At 36.3% G+C, this 15,909-nt stretch overlaps 1 protein-coding gene across 23 annotated transcripts in view; it reads left to right on the forward strand.

Moving 5' to 3' along the window:
* PARD3 (par-3 family cell polarity regulator) overlaps nucleotides 1-15,909 on the forward strand; it is a 441,179-nt gene that overhangs the window by 212,003 nt on the left and 213,267 nt on the right. For 21 of the 23 annotated variants that reach the window (XM_021542937.3, XM_085564036.1, XM_085564095.1 and 18 more), the window contains 2 exons: nucleotides 11,064-11,155; nucleotides 14,130-14,213. In XM_021542937.3, the coding sequence (XP_021398612.2) occupies nucleotides 11,064-11,155; nucleotides 14,130-14,213 (176 nt within the window). The remainder of the gene's footprint in view (nucleotides 1-11,063; nucleotides 11,156-14,129; nucleotides 14,214-15,909) is intronic. The other 2 variants (XM_021542936.3, XM_021542941.3) reach the window with 1 other exon arrangement.

A 15,909-nucleotide genomic window follows, 5' to 3' on the forward strand; every position in this document is an offset into this window, starting at 1 on the left:
CATTTACATTTTTCTTAAACGAAGGCTCTGTGTATCTCAGAGACATCACCCAAAACTGAAAGCTCAAAAATTGTGAGAAAAACTGGTGCCTCAGTTTCCTCAAATAATTTGGAGAATAATCTCTAATCTTCTTCCTGTGGGTGCAGTGAAGCTACAGTTATTATTGTCCATGAACTACTTTTGCCATAATGTGCTGGAAGGCGCTACAGAAGTACTGAGTAGTATTTATTTTAAATTTGATTTAATGCTTTTGATTAAAAAATGAATAAAATTGTCATAGACCAGATTGTAACCCTGTAGGCACTTGGAATGGAGCATTTGTAAATGAAGCATTTACTGAGAAGTTTGAAATTGTTTTTCATGTTGATTTCAACAAAATAAATTGAGCAAAGGACAATGAAAAATGCTATAGCATTTTCTGTTATTAAAACAGTGAATTTGTTTGGTACCTAAGGTAAAATCCATGTTGTGCAAAAGACTGAAAAAGAAAATTTTATAGCATAACAGGGAAACTCAATTGAAGCAATTTTAGTGGAGTTTCTCAGTGGAATGAGGTGGAAAAAAACCCCCGTGGAATGCAACTGTGAATTCAGCAAAAGACAAGTAAAAGATGAAACTGCAAAATTATGAAATCTCATCACTCAAAATTTTATAGGAGCTCAGAGCAGGCTCGGGTGCCTTGTCCCTCTGCATCAAGGCCAGGTGTCCTGCATCACCAGCACAGTGCTGGTGCTCCCTTCTGGGTCTTCCTTCTCTGGGACTTGGGGCCAGAACCTTGCCTGGTTTTGTCCTTTTAGGGAAGGAAGAGCTGAAACAGTAAGACCTAATGTTAAGAGCACGTTAGGGCTTCTTTACCTCAGGTGTGTTTGTCCATCTGCTTGATGTATAACACAAAAGACCTTTTGAAACAAGATGTATGGGTGTTTTTAGTTATAACCCGTATGAATATAAATTTTAAAAGTAATCAATCAAAGCTATATGTTAGCAAATCCTAGCAAATGAGAAGTGGAGGTAAGTCACTGTCTAAATGAGAGGAAACCTGTGGATTTTTCTTGAAGCAAGATGATAAGATATTAAAATATCAGTGGAATTGAGGACATCCTTGTTAAGTTTGCTGATGACACCAGGCCATGTGGTGTGGCTGACACATCTGGAGGGAATTGGACGGGCTTGAAAGGCGGGCACATGCAAACCTCATCGAGGGCAGGTGAAGAACCTGAGCCTGGATTGGGGCAATCCCAAGCACAAAATACTGGCTGGGTGAAGAGTGATTTGAGAGCAGCTCTGAGGAGAAGGACTTGGGGGTGTTGGTTAAGGAGGAGCTGGACATAACCTGAAAATGTGCATTTGCAGCTCAGAAGGCCACAAGTGTTCTGAGCTGCATCCAAAGCATCATGGGCAGCAGTGAGAGTGAAGTGATTCTGCCCCTCTGCTCTGGTGAGATCCCTCCTGAAGCACTGCATCAGCTCTGGGGTCTCATATCATAAGAAAGATGCAGCTCTGATGGGACAAGTCCAGAGGAGGCCATGAGGATGACCAGAGAGCTGGAGCACCTCTGCTGTGAAGACAGGCCCAGAGAGTTGGGGCTCTTTAGCCTGGAAAAGAGAAGGCTCTGGGGAAACCTTTATAGCACCTCCTGGTACTTAAAGGAGGCTTACAGTAAAGCTGGAGAGGGACTTTTTACAAAGGCATGTAGTGTAGGAGAAAGGGGAATTGGTTCAAACTGCAAGATGTTAGGTTAGCTATTAGAAGGAAACATCTAGAGAAGTGGATCCATCCCTGGAAGTGCTCAAGGCCAGGCTGGATGAGGCTCTGAGCAGCCTGATCTAGTGACAGGTGTTCCCGCCCATGGCGAGGGATTTTAGCTAGATGAACTTAAAGGACCATTTCAACCAAAACCATTCCATGTTTTTTATGGTTCTTTGGCAAAACTATCAGGGGGATTGTTGGTAACACAAAACCAAAAGCTTTCAAAGTTGCATTTTCTAAAGGAGACAGAACTCAAAGAATATGTCCTAAGTTTAAACTCCCACCAATGTATAGACTTTTGCCTTACTGGAAAACAAATATTTTAATCAAATTTTTTAAAAAAAGCCAAGTCTTCAGTGAGCTTTCTGATGTAATTTTTTAATAGTCCTGAGCCATGCCGAGAAAAATATCCAGAATTGAATTTTGTTATTAAGATGCCTGTGTGAGTAAAATGATGTTTTGTGTGATGGGGAACAGAGTGCTATACTTTCACCTTGCTTCTAAATTGACTCTTACATTCAGTCCTCCAGGGGATTGAACTGTTCTGTACTTGGCTGAAGCTAGTGAAATCCTTGCATCCTGATACAGATCTGCAAATCAAGCAACAAGGGACCATTTCAGATTAAAAAAAAAAAAGAAAAAAAGAAATGGATAAGGATAAAAGAGCTATGAGACCTGTTTGAAAATTGCCTAATGACAAATTCAAGTTACTAAATAAGAAATGCTTTTTGTATCTTTGAAAAAAAATCCTCAGAAGAAAATCACGGTCTTTGAAAATGTGAGGTGAATAATAATATGTTCAGGAGTGTTACAGGGAAAAAGTGAAGTTATTAATACAGAATTGTCTTCTTTTCTTTGTCTCAATATCAAGGGGAAACCTTGTCATTTATCTATAATACATCTCTGCAGAAGTCTTTTAGATCTCTAAACTTATAGGTGGAGGCAGGTACACTAGATTTTTCTGCAGGGAAAGTGTGTCCCAATTTCATGCTTTCATTGTTATTTTTTTTGGCATTTAAAAATCACGCAGGACTTAATGACTTCTTTTCTTTTCCTGGTGTCTGTATACAGAATGAACTACTTGTCAGATTAAAGGAAAAAACATTTAAAATTCTATTGCTCTACATTAGTTACAAGCAGGTGAATTCAGTGTGGATCTATTTATAGGAGAACTAATGGATGTGCCCAACTTGACCTACTTTAGGCTACTCAACAGAAAAAAACAAACACAATGTAGTTGTAGCACTGCCATGTAATGTGTTTTTTTCCTACCTTAAGAAAAAAATTATGGTTTTGTTGCTGTGGCCTTCTAAATACATATGTATATTTAGAAACATATCTATCTATCTATCTATATCTATATATCTATGCATGTGTTTATTTCCTGGATGCCACAGTAACGATCTATGTTAGGAATATATTGTGAAGTTTTTTTAATTCCATAAACATTAACTTCTCCATATCAAATGAATGCTTCTGGTCCTGAAATCCCAGAACTTTATTACCTGGCATTGTGGAATAGGAAGAGCTCAAGTTCTAAAAGAAAATTAGACTTCATTTAGTAAAAGTCATCTCTGTTGTGAAAAAATTCAAATGAAGCACCCTCTACCAAAGCAGGGGCAGTTTCCCCTTTGTGGGTAGGTATTACATGAATTAGCAAGAGGTCATCTATAGGAGCAGTGTATGTATCAGTTATCACAATGACAGGGAAAATAAATTGTATATGAAGACATCAACCAGCATGTGTTTGCTACATGCCAAGTGCTACACTTATGTTGGTTCACCATGTGGGGATGTCTCTGTAATTGAGGCAGTTCCTGCTTTATGCAAGGTAGATGATAACCAGGCCTGGCCTTTGGGCTGAACTTTTCAGGGGAATTTGATTATACATTGACCTATAATTGTAGCCTTGTTTCAAGTAAAGCTGGTAACTATTTCCTTTAAAGATACTTCCCATGATTCTGACATCTAAGTAAGACTTTGAATCTGTATTTAATATGAACGCTAATATTTGTTTTACACTGGCAGATCATGGTGGTCTGTATGTCAGTCTGTGAATTGTATGAAAAGGGTATAAAATTTCAGAGATTTGAACATGGAAATATTTTGTAGATAAGCCTTATTTAAAACAAACAAAGAGCAGACTTACACCTGTGAAACAGATATGTTTTGAGTCCTGAGGAAAAACAGAAGATGGAATAAAGACTGTAACTAGGCAGTTACACAAAATGAACCCATTTTTAAGGCAACAATCAATTAGAGGTAATTTGTTATAGTTGTACGTGGGTCTGTGAGAGTGTTACTTCTCTTTGTAATACTATGGACACATCTATAATTTGCTATTGATTAGATCTTCAGAAAGCTCTTTGGATATTTCACTTAATATTAAAAGTGTGACAATCCATGCTTTATATATTTCAAATATGTAGCACATGAGAGGTTAGTGCTTTATTGTTGCATCTAATCTTTTGGTTGATTTTATTACTGCATTTGGTTTTAAAGATTAATTTTAGTGGGCTCCCCAACAGGCAGCACTATAAGTGCTGGGAAGCCTTGTCTGGTCCTGCCAAATTTTTTCTGGCTATTCTTGTTAGCTGTGGTTGGTTTTACTTACAAGCTGCTCTGTAAGTGGTCTGACAAATTCATTATGTGATGAAATGCCTTGAGTTTTGTAGTTCTTCATATAATTGGCATCTAATAAAGTGTTTAAAAAATAGGTTATGCAGTGCAGGTGTTACTAGGTGCTAAGAAAAGGAAGATAAGAAGCACATCTGGTATCTTCGAACAACAAGTGTTTTGTGGCTTAGCATCCTAAGCTGCTGCTGAGACAGTTGAGATCCATTTTAATATTTCTGCTTTTCAAAGTGTCACATCCAAGGCTCTTATATTTGCCTTTGCATGCATGTAATATTATCCCCAACATGTTAATAAAGAAATGCACTTTTGAGTGATTTTGGCCGCTATCATAGAGCAAGTCAGTGTAGGAAATTAGAAAGGACCCAATATTGCCTTAATTTTAAGTCTCTCTTTAATATAATAAATATATAATCAAGGTACTTTTTAAAGTTCAGTTTGGCAGCACTTTACTCATTTGCCAGTGAACAGAAACTTAGGGCACTGTTTTGTTATCATTATATTATTTTGTAATGTACTATGAGTGTTGTAGTGGTGCATATTATGTGTGGACTTAAGGCTGTTGCAAAATGACCACAAAAATAGTTTTGTGCTCCAGAAATATTTGAGTCTTCCCTAAAATGTCTTTTAAATATGATCTGGTGGGAACAGCTACATATTTTTGTTATCCACTTGATACTTGCCATCTGTAGAGGAACCTAGATGTATGGATTTGTTCTGGTAGCTATCACTTTGCAGCACATCTCCCTCTGCCTCCCAGCCTGGACTGTCAGTGGTCCTGGAGAAGTCATTGAAACAATCCAGAGTGGGATGACCTCAGTCTGGGGAAAAAAAAAAACAAACCTGTAGTTTTCAGGCAAACAGCAAATATAGTCTGTGAAATACAATTACAAAGTGCACTGTGAAATGCTGGAGAATGTGTGGTGCTATAGACGTTACTGATGGGCTTTTTTCTATTGGATCCCATTTGGTGCTGTTTTCCTTGTATGGGGTTGCCAAGTTGCATGAGTTTGCAATTTTTAGCTAGTAATTTTTTCCCTTTTCTTCAATATTATTTTCTCTGCTGGTAGGCAGAGACTATTCAGATGCATGAATTAAGAAGCATGTTTGAACAACAGCAAAAAAACCTTTTGACTTTTAATGCATTTCTTGCTGTTTGTTGGTAAACTATCACTGTAAGGACAGACCCAGGATTTTCTTGACTATGAAGAAGCAAAAACAGCAAAATGTCTCAAGTTAAATTCACTAGCAGGAAAGCCTAACATACTAAAGCTCTTAAAAGACTGTCATACTTTTTGGTGCTGTTTGCAATGCCTACTGTAAAAAGAATTAACTACAGCATAATCTAGTAAAAATCTTTTTTACTGGAAGCTCTGCTATGTGGCCAAGCAGTATTTGTGTTGTGCTCCTGCCACCAGCCTGGCTTGCTGTGTGATAGAGGTATGTGCCACCAAATCATTACAGAACATATGTGTGTCATTTCAGTGATGCCTCACAGGTTGTTGAGCCCCCAAAGACCACTGATTCCAGTGAACCTCTAAACTGATACACACTGCAGAATAACTTGGATACCACAGGTCTTGTTCAGCTGTTATTAGTATTGCCAGGTTTTTCTTACATGTTTTAAGAAGTCATTATGAATGAAAAAATTCTGGTTATTCAGAATTTTAATGAATTATCACACATGTTTGCCAAAGGAAGGTTGTATCAAATTGGATTCATTGGCTCTCTGGTGTTCGCTTTTTGGACAATAGGAAATCAAATTCATCTCTCTTTAAATCTGTAAAGCCATTTCCTTTTAAGGCACTTCAAAACAGAAATACTGCCATTGTAAAGCCAACCAGGCTTAAGGCTCAGCTTGATCAGTTTAATAAATGGGAAATAAGAGATGATTGCCTGTGATAGCAGGGAATGAATTTGATATTCATCAGAGACCTTAGAAATCCCTTCCATTCTGCACTTCTCTATGTCTATATGATATCTATTCACTGATTCGACTGAGCAAGGCAAATTTCATTTTAGTGTAGTGAGGCATATAAAAACTATGTGAATATTGTCACTTCCAATTGCAGGGTGACCATCCTGCAGAAGGACGTGAGTAACATAAGGATTATTGAGATGTAAAGAGAATATTAACTTGCATATATATGTGTGTGTGTGTGTGTGTGTGTGTGTGTGTGTGTGTGTATGCACACATAGGATTAAATAATTTTTGCACACTTTTTTTTTGTGTTTAAATGGATGATTTAATGTAAGATTTCTCTCTCCCTGGATTAATGATAATAGCAGTGCACCAGGTACAGTGCTGTTGTGAATTACACAAAGCTCTCACCTAATTATTTGTGCATATATATGTATGTTCAAGAGGGAACATAACCTATTTTTTGTATTCAATATTTTTTGGGTTTTCCCCATGTTGTCTTTGTAACTGCTCTTCAGATTTGATTGAAAATTGCCATTCTCTGGAGATTTGGCCGGTTAATCAAAAAGTGAGAACATTAGCACAAAAGCCTGATGCTGGTGTATTTGTGCTAGTTAAGACACAGGAAAAGAGGTCTCTTAGGAGCTGTTTCCCATCAAGTGTGATCATACAGAGAGAGAGAGCCTACTTTATGTTCCAAGAACCAAACAAACATTTATGAAGCACATCTGCCAGGAGACTAATAGTGAATATGTCTCTTTTTCCATAACCATTACAGAGAAGTGCAATAGACTGAAAGGGGAAATACGAAGGGAAGGGCATATTTTAATAGCAAAAAAAATATTTTATTTGTGTCTTGGCAGAGGAAAACAATATTGGAGCTTGTCATTATAGATACTGTCCTCTGCAGTAAAATCTAAAGCACTTGTTGGGTGTTTGAGCCTTTCAGTTTGGTATTTACAGGACTTACACTCACTGTGCTAAAATGCAAAGAAATTAAATGGTAGAAAGCCAACAAGCCAGTGTCTGATGCTCCCTGGGAAGGTAAATGTCACTGTGATGCTCACTGAGTCAATGCAGAGTCTTGGGCCCCACAGCCACTACTGAGGGACTGAGCTGACTGAATACCATACTCATATATGGTATTAATGCAAGATACAGAAATAACATTATCACAGCTTATCAGTATTGTATCAGCTCAATAATATCTGAAGTTTGAATTGGTAACATTCTTGGAGGAGTGTATTGAACAGAGATGAATTGGGAAAGTGCTTCTTTGAAGATGAAGTTGTGGATTAATTAGAGGCAGGAGCTGATATTTTGGTAATGGACATTAAAATTTCCAGTAAGACAGGGAAAGCATGGCTAGTTTTGAGCTTTGGAAATTACATTAGACAGATTTCATTCAGAAATTTTCTAAGAAAATGTAATTAAAATAACTATTTGGGTTCCTATATATTGGATAAAATTCTGTTGGCAAGGATACTGCTGACATTAACTCCGCAGATTTTGTAATCCTAAGTGGTGATAGAGCCTGTCTTCAAAAATAAAAACGCAATTTGCAACTTTTCATATGTATTTCATTAACAGTGTGCAGGTGAACTGTGAAATGGACCTTTTTATAGATAGAACTTTTAGCACTAATAGTCCATTTTGAGCAGTTAAGATAATTTTTCAGTTTTTGAGTCATTAATTTTATTACAGAACTTAGAAAAATAATGATTTCTTTTTATTTTTCAAACAGTGGGAAATTTTACGCTGAGCACATCAAGATATGGAGAAGTACATTGGAAGAGATGCTTTAAATTTTCCTCTATGCTGTAAAGATGAAAGGATTTTTTAATTACTCATTTCAATTTTGGAAAAAAACATTCAGTCTTTAGTAGCTGTACATTAAAAACTGTATTTTTTGATATAGCAGATATCAGTGGTTTTATGTAGAGAAAATAAACCTCAGACTTTTGGGAGCTTGCTCAAATCAGTTATTTCTGAGAAATATCTGCAGTAATATCCAAGTGGGCTCACAGAAACTTTCTTGCTCTGTTAAATGTCCTTTTGCTTGTTTACCTCATCCAGGTCAAATTTGCCTTTCAGAAGAACACTGCTTTCCAAATAGAGAAATAAGTGCTTGATGCAAAGATTTCCGCAGCTAGTTAGTTACTTTTCATAGTAAATCAGAATTTTAAGTCAAATCCCTCTGCAGGTGTCCAATTTTTCTCTCTGTTCACTTCGGTGTAAATCAAAATCTGTGTTATTTTGAGAAGAAAAAAGAGTCTGATTACTGTAATATTAAAGATTTTTAAAAGGGTACATCATACATCTGTTGATCATGGCAGTAGTGCTTTCATCAGGATTATGATTGCTCCTCTAAGCACCTGTTTATGGGCACATGCATGTTTCTGATACAGATCTGTCTGCTGTCCAGGAAAAGCCAGACAGAGGCGTGTGGGAGCTGTTGTTTCTTAATTGCTTGGATAACTGACAGGCACTGTGGTTCCAAAACTTGCTGTGTTTATGATTCTCGAAACAAAAGGCACAAAATGTAGATGTGATGGTGCCAGATAGCATCTGTTTAACGTAGCTTTTGATTTGCAGTTTCTGATTTGTTATACCCCAAGACTGGGAGGTGCATAGAGGCAGGAGGCAGCTGAGTTGGCTGTTTCTTTTGACCTGGCTGCACTCGAGGTCAGGCAGAGGGGATGCTCCTCTCCTTGGCAGGAAAAGCCTCCAGACCACCAGGTGGGACAGAAAGAAAGGAAACAGAATGTCCAACAAATGGAGAGGCCTATGTCTGGTGGGAGCAAGAGAAAAGATACTTTGGTTTGGGAAGGGTGGGAAGAAGGGTTTGTAGAAGGATTTAGCTCAAGTGTTGCCCAGGGAGCTGTGTCCCAGGAGGCACTGAAGGCATGGCTATCAAGAGCAAACCTGAACAACGGCTGCAGACACTGAGTGGGGCAAGGGGAGTTTTGTTTACAAACTTAAAGTAGTCAAGAGAAAAGCTTTTGGGGCTAAAAATGATGAAGTGTAGGACCCAAGTGTTACTAAATGAATGATGCTCGCATTGTACATATATAGATGTCTGCTGAAATGACACAGCATAAAGCCAGACATTTAAGTTTTGGTAGAGGCATGTCTACAAATAGGATGTTGTTTCAGTCTCTTCTTCTGTATATACATATATACATGTATATACTTCTTGCATCTTTGCTTGGAAAAAACCACACATGAAAATTTGCCAAAAACCATAGTATTAATAAAGTCATGTTCATCTGTGATGACCTTTTGTCACAAGTGAGATTCAAAATTTGGTTTCATCAGCAACTCTGATGAATAGTTCTCTTTAGGCTAGTAATAGCTTCATTGCAGAAAAATGCATAGTTTTCTACAACCAGCACAGTCTTTAACTTCAAACCAGGAAACTGATGGTGACAGTGATTTGCAAGATGCTGTATGAAACAAGGTGTGGAATACCTCCTTTCAGTATGAAACAGCTCCAAATGTTCTGATTTTCCTTTCTAAACCTTTCTGCATGTGACTTTAGCATTGGCATAGAGATTTGAATATTTATTTAATTTTAAACTTTATGCAGTGGTGCATACAGAACTTCAACTGAAATGGTACACATTTCTAGGCAGGTTCAAGATGCTGGTTAATCTTTGAAATGTATTACTTACCTTGTGCTTAAGAGAGGGAGATGACAAACAGGTCCTGTGTCTTGAGACACAGGATCATCAATCTTCCAAGTAGCTTGGCCTTACAAAGCGTGCTGCTTTCCAGGGTGCAGAAGGCATATCCATAGCCCAGGGGAGCCTGGTGCATGCAGCCTCCTTCTGCATATTCCATGTGGAAATCTCAATTGGACATTGCCAACTGTCTGTGCCTGCCTTTAACATCTCTTCAATACTTTAATAAGTTGCCTGACTCTGTGTGCTAAACTCATAACCTATCGTATTATTTCACTGACTTGGTTGCTCTGGTTCTGTCTGTGTTTGAAACCTACTGTTCACACTGTAATATTTTCTGTTTGATTACATGGGTATTTAAAAGTATAAGCTTCCAATTATTATCATACACATAAGAATGGGTTTAGAGCTTCTTACTTGAAGTCCTTGAATTACCCTGATCTAAATTTGAAAGTACAGCATTCACAACTTTGACATTAAAGTTATACATTTGGTGAATAACATATGTACTTTTTGGAAAGAGAAACTAAAAATAAAATCAATTGGTTAGCATTAGAGCCTCACGTAGCTCTTTGATGTCAGCCTTCTCTGGCAAGCTATTAATAAAGGCCGTGATATAATGTTTAAAAAGCTCTTGGTACTTCATGGAATTACAGAAGCTGCATTTTCTTACACTATTTTTAAGTCTTTGCAAATGAGCCTCAGTGATCTGCCTTGTGTGTTGAGTCAAGCCTCCTGCCCACAGAGAGCCTGGGAGGAGTTTCACCAAACACTGCTGACCATCAGCTGATTTTGTATATTTGCTTGTCAACCTTCTAAAAAAATGCTGACTGTGATAGCTTCTGTAACATGGCTTTTATAACTGTAGTAGAATTACGATATAACACTGGCCAAACTATAAATATCATTGCAAAATGTGTAAAGTGACAAAAACCAATTTACACCAGTTTCAGACAGTGGAAGCACAGCATTTCCTCTCACATGTGGTAACTCCAATAATCAGAGAATAGTAAAATATCATGACTAAAATGAGTTAATAAAATTAAATGTAGATTTTTTTTTTTTTTAATATCTAGGATGAAGATCGAACAGAGGAGGACAGCAGCAGAGTTGAGCCTGTTGGACATGCAGACACTGGTTTGGAGAATGCTACCAATTTTTCCCTGGAGTAAGTTACTGGCAGAACATATTGTTTTAAAAAGTTTTTAAGATTGAACACAGACTAGTGAAGTACTCAGAATAATGAGTGATACTACTCTTAAGAAAATGGGGCAGTCTTTTTTAGGTTATATGTCATATTGGTTTTAAAAAATGGATCTTTTTAAAACAGATTTTAAACCCTTTAAAAGCTTGTATTAAAGATGAACATTGGAAACTTGACATTTATAAGTGCTGATGCTACAGTAGATTTTCTGCCTCAAAGAAGATGTTTATTTGATGGAACTTTGAAAACTTGACAGAAGGAATAGGGTCATGCTAGCACAAATAGATAAACAGACAAGAATTTCAAAGGGGAAAATCTTAATTCCAATCACTAATTCAGTCTCTAGGAAGATGTGTCACAATCACAAGTTGTGTGGTCAAAGACCTCATACTTCCAAATGGATCAAAACTGGTGTTTTGTTAACTCCACCTAATTTAAAAATACAATCACTGAATGATATTTTATGTCGTCAAAAGATACAGAAAACTTGACCTTTTCCATTTCATTGGAAAGAACTGATCCATACCTTGGTATGGAGTTAATGAGAAAATATCCCTTCTAGCCTTAAATTAAATCTTTTAAATTTATTAACTTAAATTTTAGATAAAATTAAATCTTCTGCTCCTGTTATTTTTGAATTAAATTATGAATTAGGGACAGAGGTTTTAAATGTTAGATAAAGATCATGGTGACATCTATTAGGCTGTAGAGCATGCATTTTACTCAGTTCCATTTACAAAATCTGTTACATTGTAAATTCCAAATGCTGTTTCCTAAATAGAATTTGCAGAACTTCTGTCAAATGTAATGCTTCCTGGTGTTGCTTTTAAGTAACTTATTGACTTCTCATCATATGCTACTTCATTTATGTTTTGTTTTGATCTCATTCTTCTTTGTGTGTTTGTTTGAAGCAGTTGGCCCAAACTTCTGAGAAAATCAGGAAGCCAGATTGAAAGAATCTCTCTTAGGGTGTTATCATTCCCTCTTTTTTTCTGTTTTACAGAATTTAACATTGGAATTTAGGATAGAATTTTTTTTTAAAAAAAGAAAAAGCGTAAGAAAAATGAGTGCAAAGATGTTAAATGTGTGTTTTGAACAAATGAAAGACAACTGACTCAAGCACTAGAACAAGCTAAATGGTATACGCTGGACATGGAAAACAAGTGTTTTTTTTAAAAAAAATTTAAGTCTTGCTTCCACTTAGGCAGTTCCAGGTGCATCACACAGATTCTCACTTGTTCTCTCTCTTAGCCCTTAATTTTCTTCTAAGCTAATAGTGAAGTCAGAAGAAGTTGATCATAGAGAATCACAGGCCTATCAATAGCAAACAGTGTATTTTACAGTTCCTTTTGGGGGATGGAGGAGTTGCTTGAATCCTGTGAGCTGCTTTGCACACTAGTTAATGAAAACTTAACCTTAACATTCAGTGAGAAGGAAATGAAGTCAGCCTATACAGAAGTTGCACATGGAACAGTATGAAATGCTGTATTGATCTCAGTCTTAAAATATTGGTCTATGTCTGAAGAACAACAGGTTTTTGGCTGAAGTCTCTCAGCTCTCCTGGTGTTGTACTACTTTCTTGAGCTAACAGTGCCAATAAGGATAGAGACCTTCCATTCTTATTTAAAAATCAAGGTAAAAATTCAGACACCAATTGAGGCATACAGCAGATGTAAAGGCTACCTTAAAAATACATTTAGAAAATTTTATGTAGGGCAAATATAAAACAAACTGTAACCCCTGATTTGTGTTGACTTTCCAACCATATGTGGTCTGGTTATTCTCAAGTTACAGATTAAGAGCTTCAAGCTTTCATGATGGGCCACCATATGATCAAGAGCTTGTTGAAGGAAGTAGAAAATCGTTTACTGCTGTCACAGGGCATTTGTCTTGCTCTTTGCTCCATTTTGAGATTAGATTTTATTTGTATTCTTATGAGGAACAAGCTTTTCAATGATCTGTTTGTATATATATCTAGTGCCAGGAAATATGGAAAAAGTATGTAATACTAGAGAGAGGCATAAGCCACAAATTTAGATTGTGGCTTCTGTTCAGATCTCTCACTTCCAGTTTTATTGAGAGGTTTGGCTTTTGCATATTATTTTCTCATTTATGTGTTTATAGCTCTTTATGGTTCATGGGCTACATTCCACCTTTCCAGATGTGGGCATGTTTCAAACACATTAATAGATTTGTTTTAAATCTATTTCTACAATTTTTACATGTCTCTTTCTGAACCTGTATTTTCTTCTGCTGGTTTTTTCCTCACTACAGCAAAATTTATAATTGAGAACTAGATGCATGGTTGCTTCAGGGGATTGCTTCTGGTTGGTTTTGAATGTTACAGTTAAAACTTTGGAAGCTTTGCTTAGTAAGGAGATGCAGGATTCTTCCAGTAAAAGAAATGGAATTACAATAAAACAGATTAATGTGTATTAAAACTGGAAGGATTTAGCCAATTAAAAATTTAATAATTCTCATTTGATTATGAGGTAGTTATGGGAACGCTAATGTAAAAAAGTTAGCATTGGCTCTAAGGTAAAAAAGTAAAGTATGCTAGTGCTATGATGAGCTTTTAGGTTTCTGAGGAAAAATTGTGTGAAGCATTTAAGATATTTCTACTCAATGGTCAGTTACCTTTAGAATAAAAAAGAAATAAAGCAATATGCATGCAGTGGTGATGATGAGACATATTTTTATGTATTCAGCTAAATTAAAAAAAAATATTTTTTCTTGGTTCTATTAATTGAAGTATTTCTGATGATTGATCTCCTTTCATGCCATCAGATTAATCTTCAGGTACGTAGTATTCAACGATGCTTTCATCACCATGACTTGGTTTCTGGAACGGTTTTGTTTTCGTGTGTATGTTTGTGTGGGGTTTTTTGGTTCCTCCACGGTACATGTTCACATTCCCTCATTCGTCATTGTCTCACAGTGATATGGTAAAGCTCGTCGAAGTCTCCAATGACGGCGGGCCTTTGGGGATCCATGTAGTGCCTTTCAGTGCCCGAGGCGGAAGGTAACGTATCGTGTAGGATTTTATTTCATTGCAATTTGCTGTGCCTTAGCTTGGTTGTGTTAATTTTTGTGCTGTGTGCCCTTGCCCTCTGTAGAATATTGTCTGTTTTTCAAGAAGCAGTCTCAGTGATTAGGAAACGAAGAAATGCAAGATTACTGACTCTGTGCTTGGGATGGACTCCATAGTTCAAAGGTTCTGCTTGAAGGAGTTAGAATTTGGTGCTGTAATCTTGGGGTAAATTGATAGATAAAGACATTTCCTTTTGGTTTCCTAAAATGTATAAACTTCTTCCTTAATTCAGGTGGATATTTGTGCAACATTTTCCTGCGTACTGTTTAAACCATGTTTCCAAAGAGCAGCAGGAGTCTAAACCAGAGGCGTCCTATGCTTTTGCTTCTTAAGTGTAGGAGAGAAACAATTGCCACACTTTCAAAATTTCATGTTACCCCATCTGTTGGGGTTAAAATGAAGTAGCAAAACCAGTTGAAACATTCTGGTTTTGGGGAAAAGTGGACCTGTTTTATAGACTGAAATGGCTGAAGTTTGAAAAAAAACCCAATACATGTAAAGAAAGTAGTTTGCATTTAAAAATATAATGTGGGGGATGTTATTAATAAACATAATACATAATCTTTAATGCTTAATTTGCTAATGCAGACTTTTAATGTTTAGGGTCATGAAGATAATCTCAGGAAAAAAAGCTAAACTTTTGTATTAATTAGTGATGGGTTTGGAAATTTTAATATCTTGAAAAATGATAATTTCTCAGCAACATATGCAAATTTTATACTGGTATTGCACATTCTAAGTGCATAGTGTATTTTCTTTCTTAAAGGAAAAGGGGAACAAATATATATGTCTTAAAAATAATTTTTACATATGAAAAGGGGTGTTATGTTCTCATGTCTGTTGTCCCACTAGCAATTTCAGTTTTATAATTAAAAAATAACAAATTAACCAAACTAATTTGCTATACCAGTCTCAAATATTAATATGCTATTTTCAGAAATACTAGAGTATTTTAGGTATTTTACCTCCTATACCAAATATCTTCATGGGATTTTAAACACAGTATGTGAGCTTTGTTTGCAGTTGTTACTTAAAACCCAGTGCTTTCATAGTATGAACTGTTCATATACTGACATGTATTATGAGAAAATGTAATTTGTTTTACTTTAAAGCTACTTTTTCTAGGGACTACAAGTATTAAGAGCAAACTTCTGTTAAGTGGTGAATTCTTCTCTTCATAATCTGAAATTCAGTAAATTCAGAGTGGGGATGGAAAGGGCATGAGTGAACAGTACTTCAAACATAACTCAGAAGTAAATCCGATAGAGTTAGGCATGGTTGAAATGTTCACACAGTTATCTGGGATTTTGACAGTGTGAAGGCCAGGGAAAAGACTGGTTTAAGAATCTCAGATGCCTACTAAGTACTTCTTTAATAAAGCTGATGTTAAAATATGCATTTTGACACTTTGAATAAGAATTTTAACTTGAGTAAAATTTGCTTCCAGCCTATGAATGTGGTTGTCAAGTCTGAGACAAAGCTTAAACTGTTCATACGTAATGAGACCACGTTAAAGAAAAAAGCCATAAACACAGAAATAAAATATGTATTTTTAAAAAAGAAATTTAACTATGTCATAGAAAATTATATGATAAAGTTTTAATGCAAGAAAACCAATCTTAACATA

Source organism: Lonchura striata, chromosome 2 (assembly GCF_050655825.1).
Source record: "Lonchura striata isolate lonStrDom1 chromosome 2, ASM5065582v1, whole genome shotgun sequence".
In the NCBI taxonomy this organism is placed as follows: domain Eukaryota; kingdom Metazoa; phylum Chordata; class Aves; order Passeriformes; family Estrildidae; genus Lonchura; species Lonchura striata.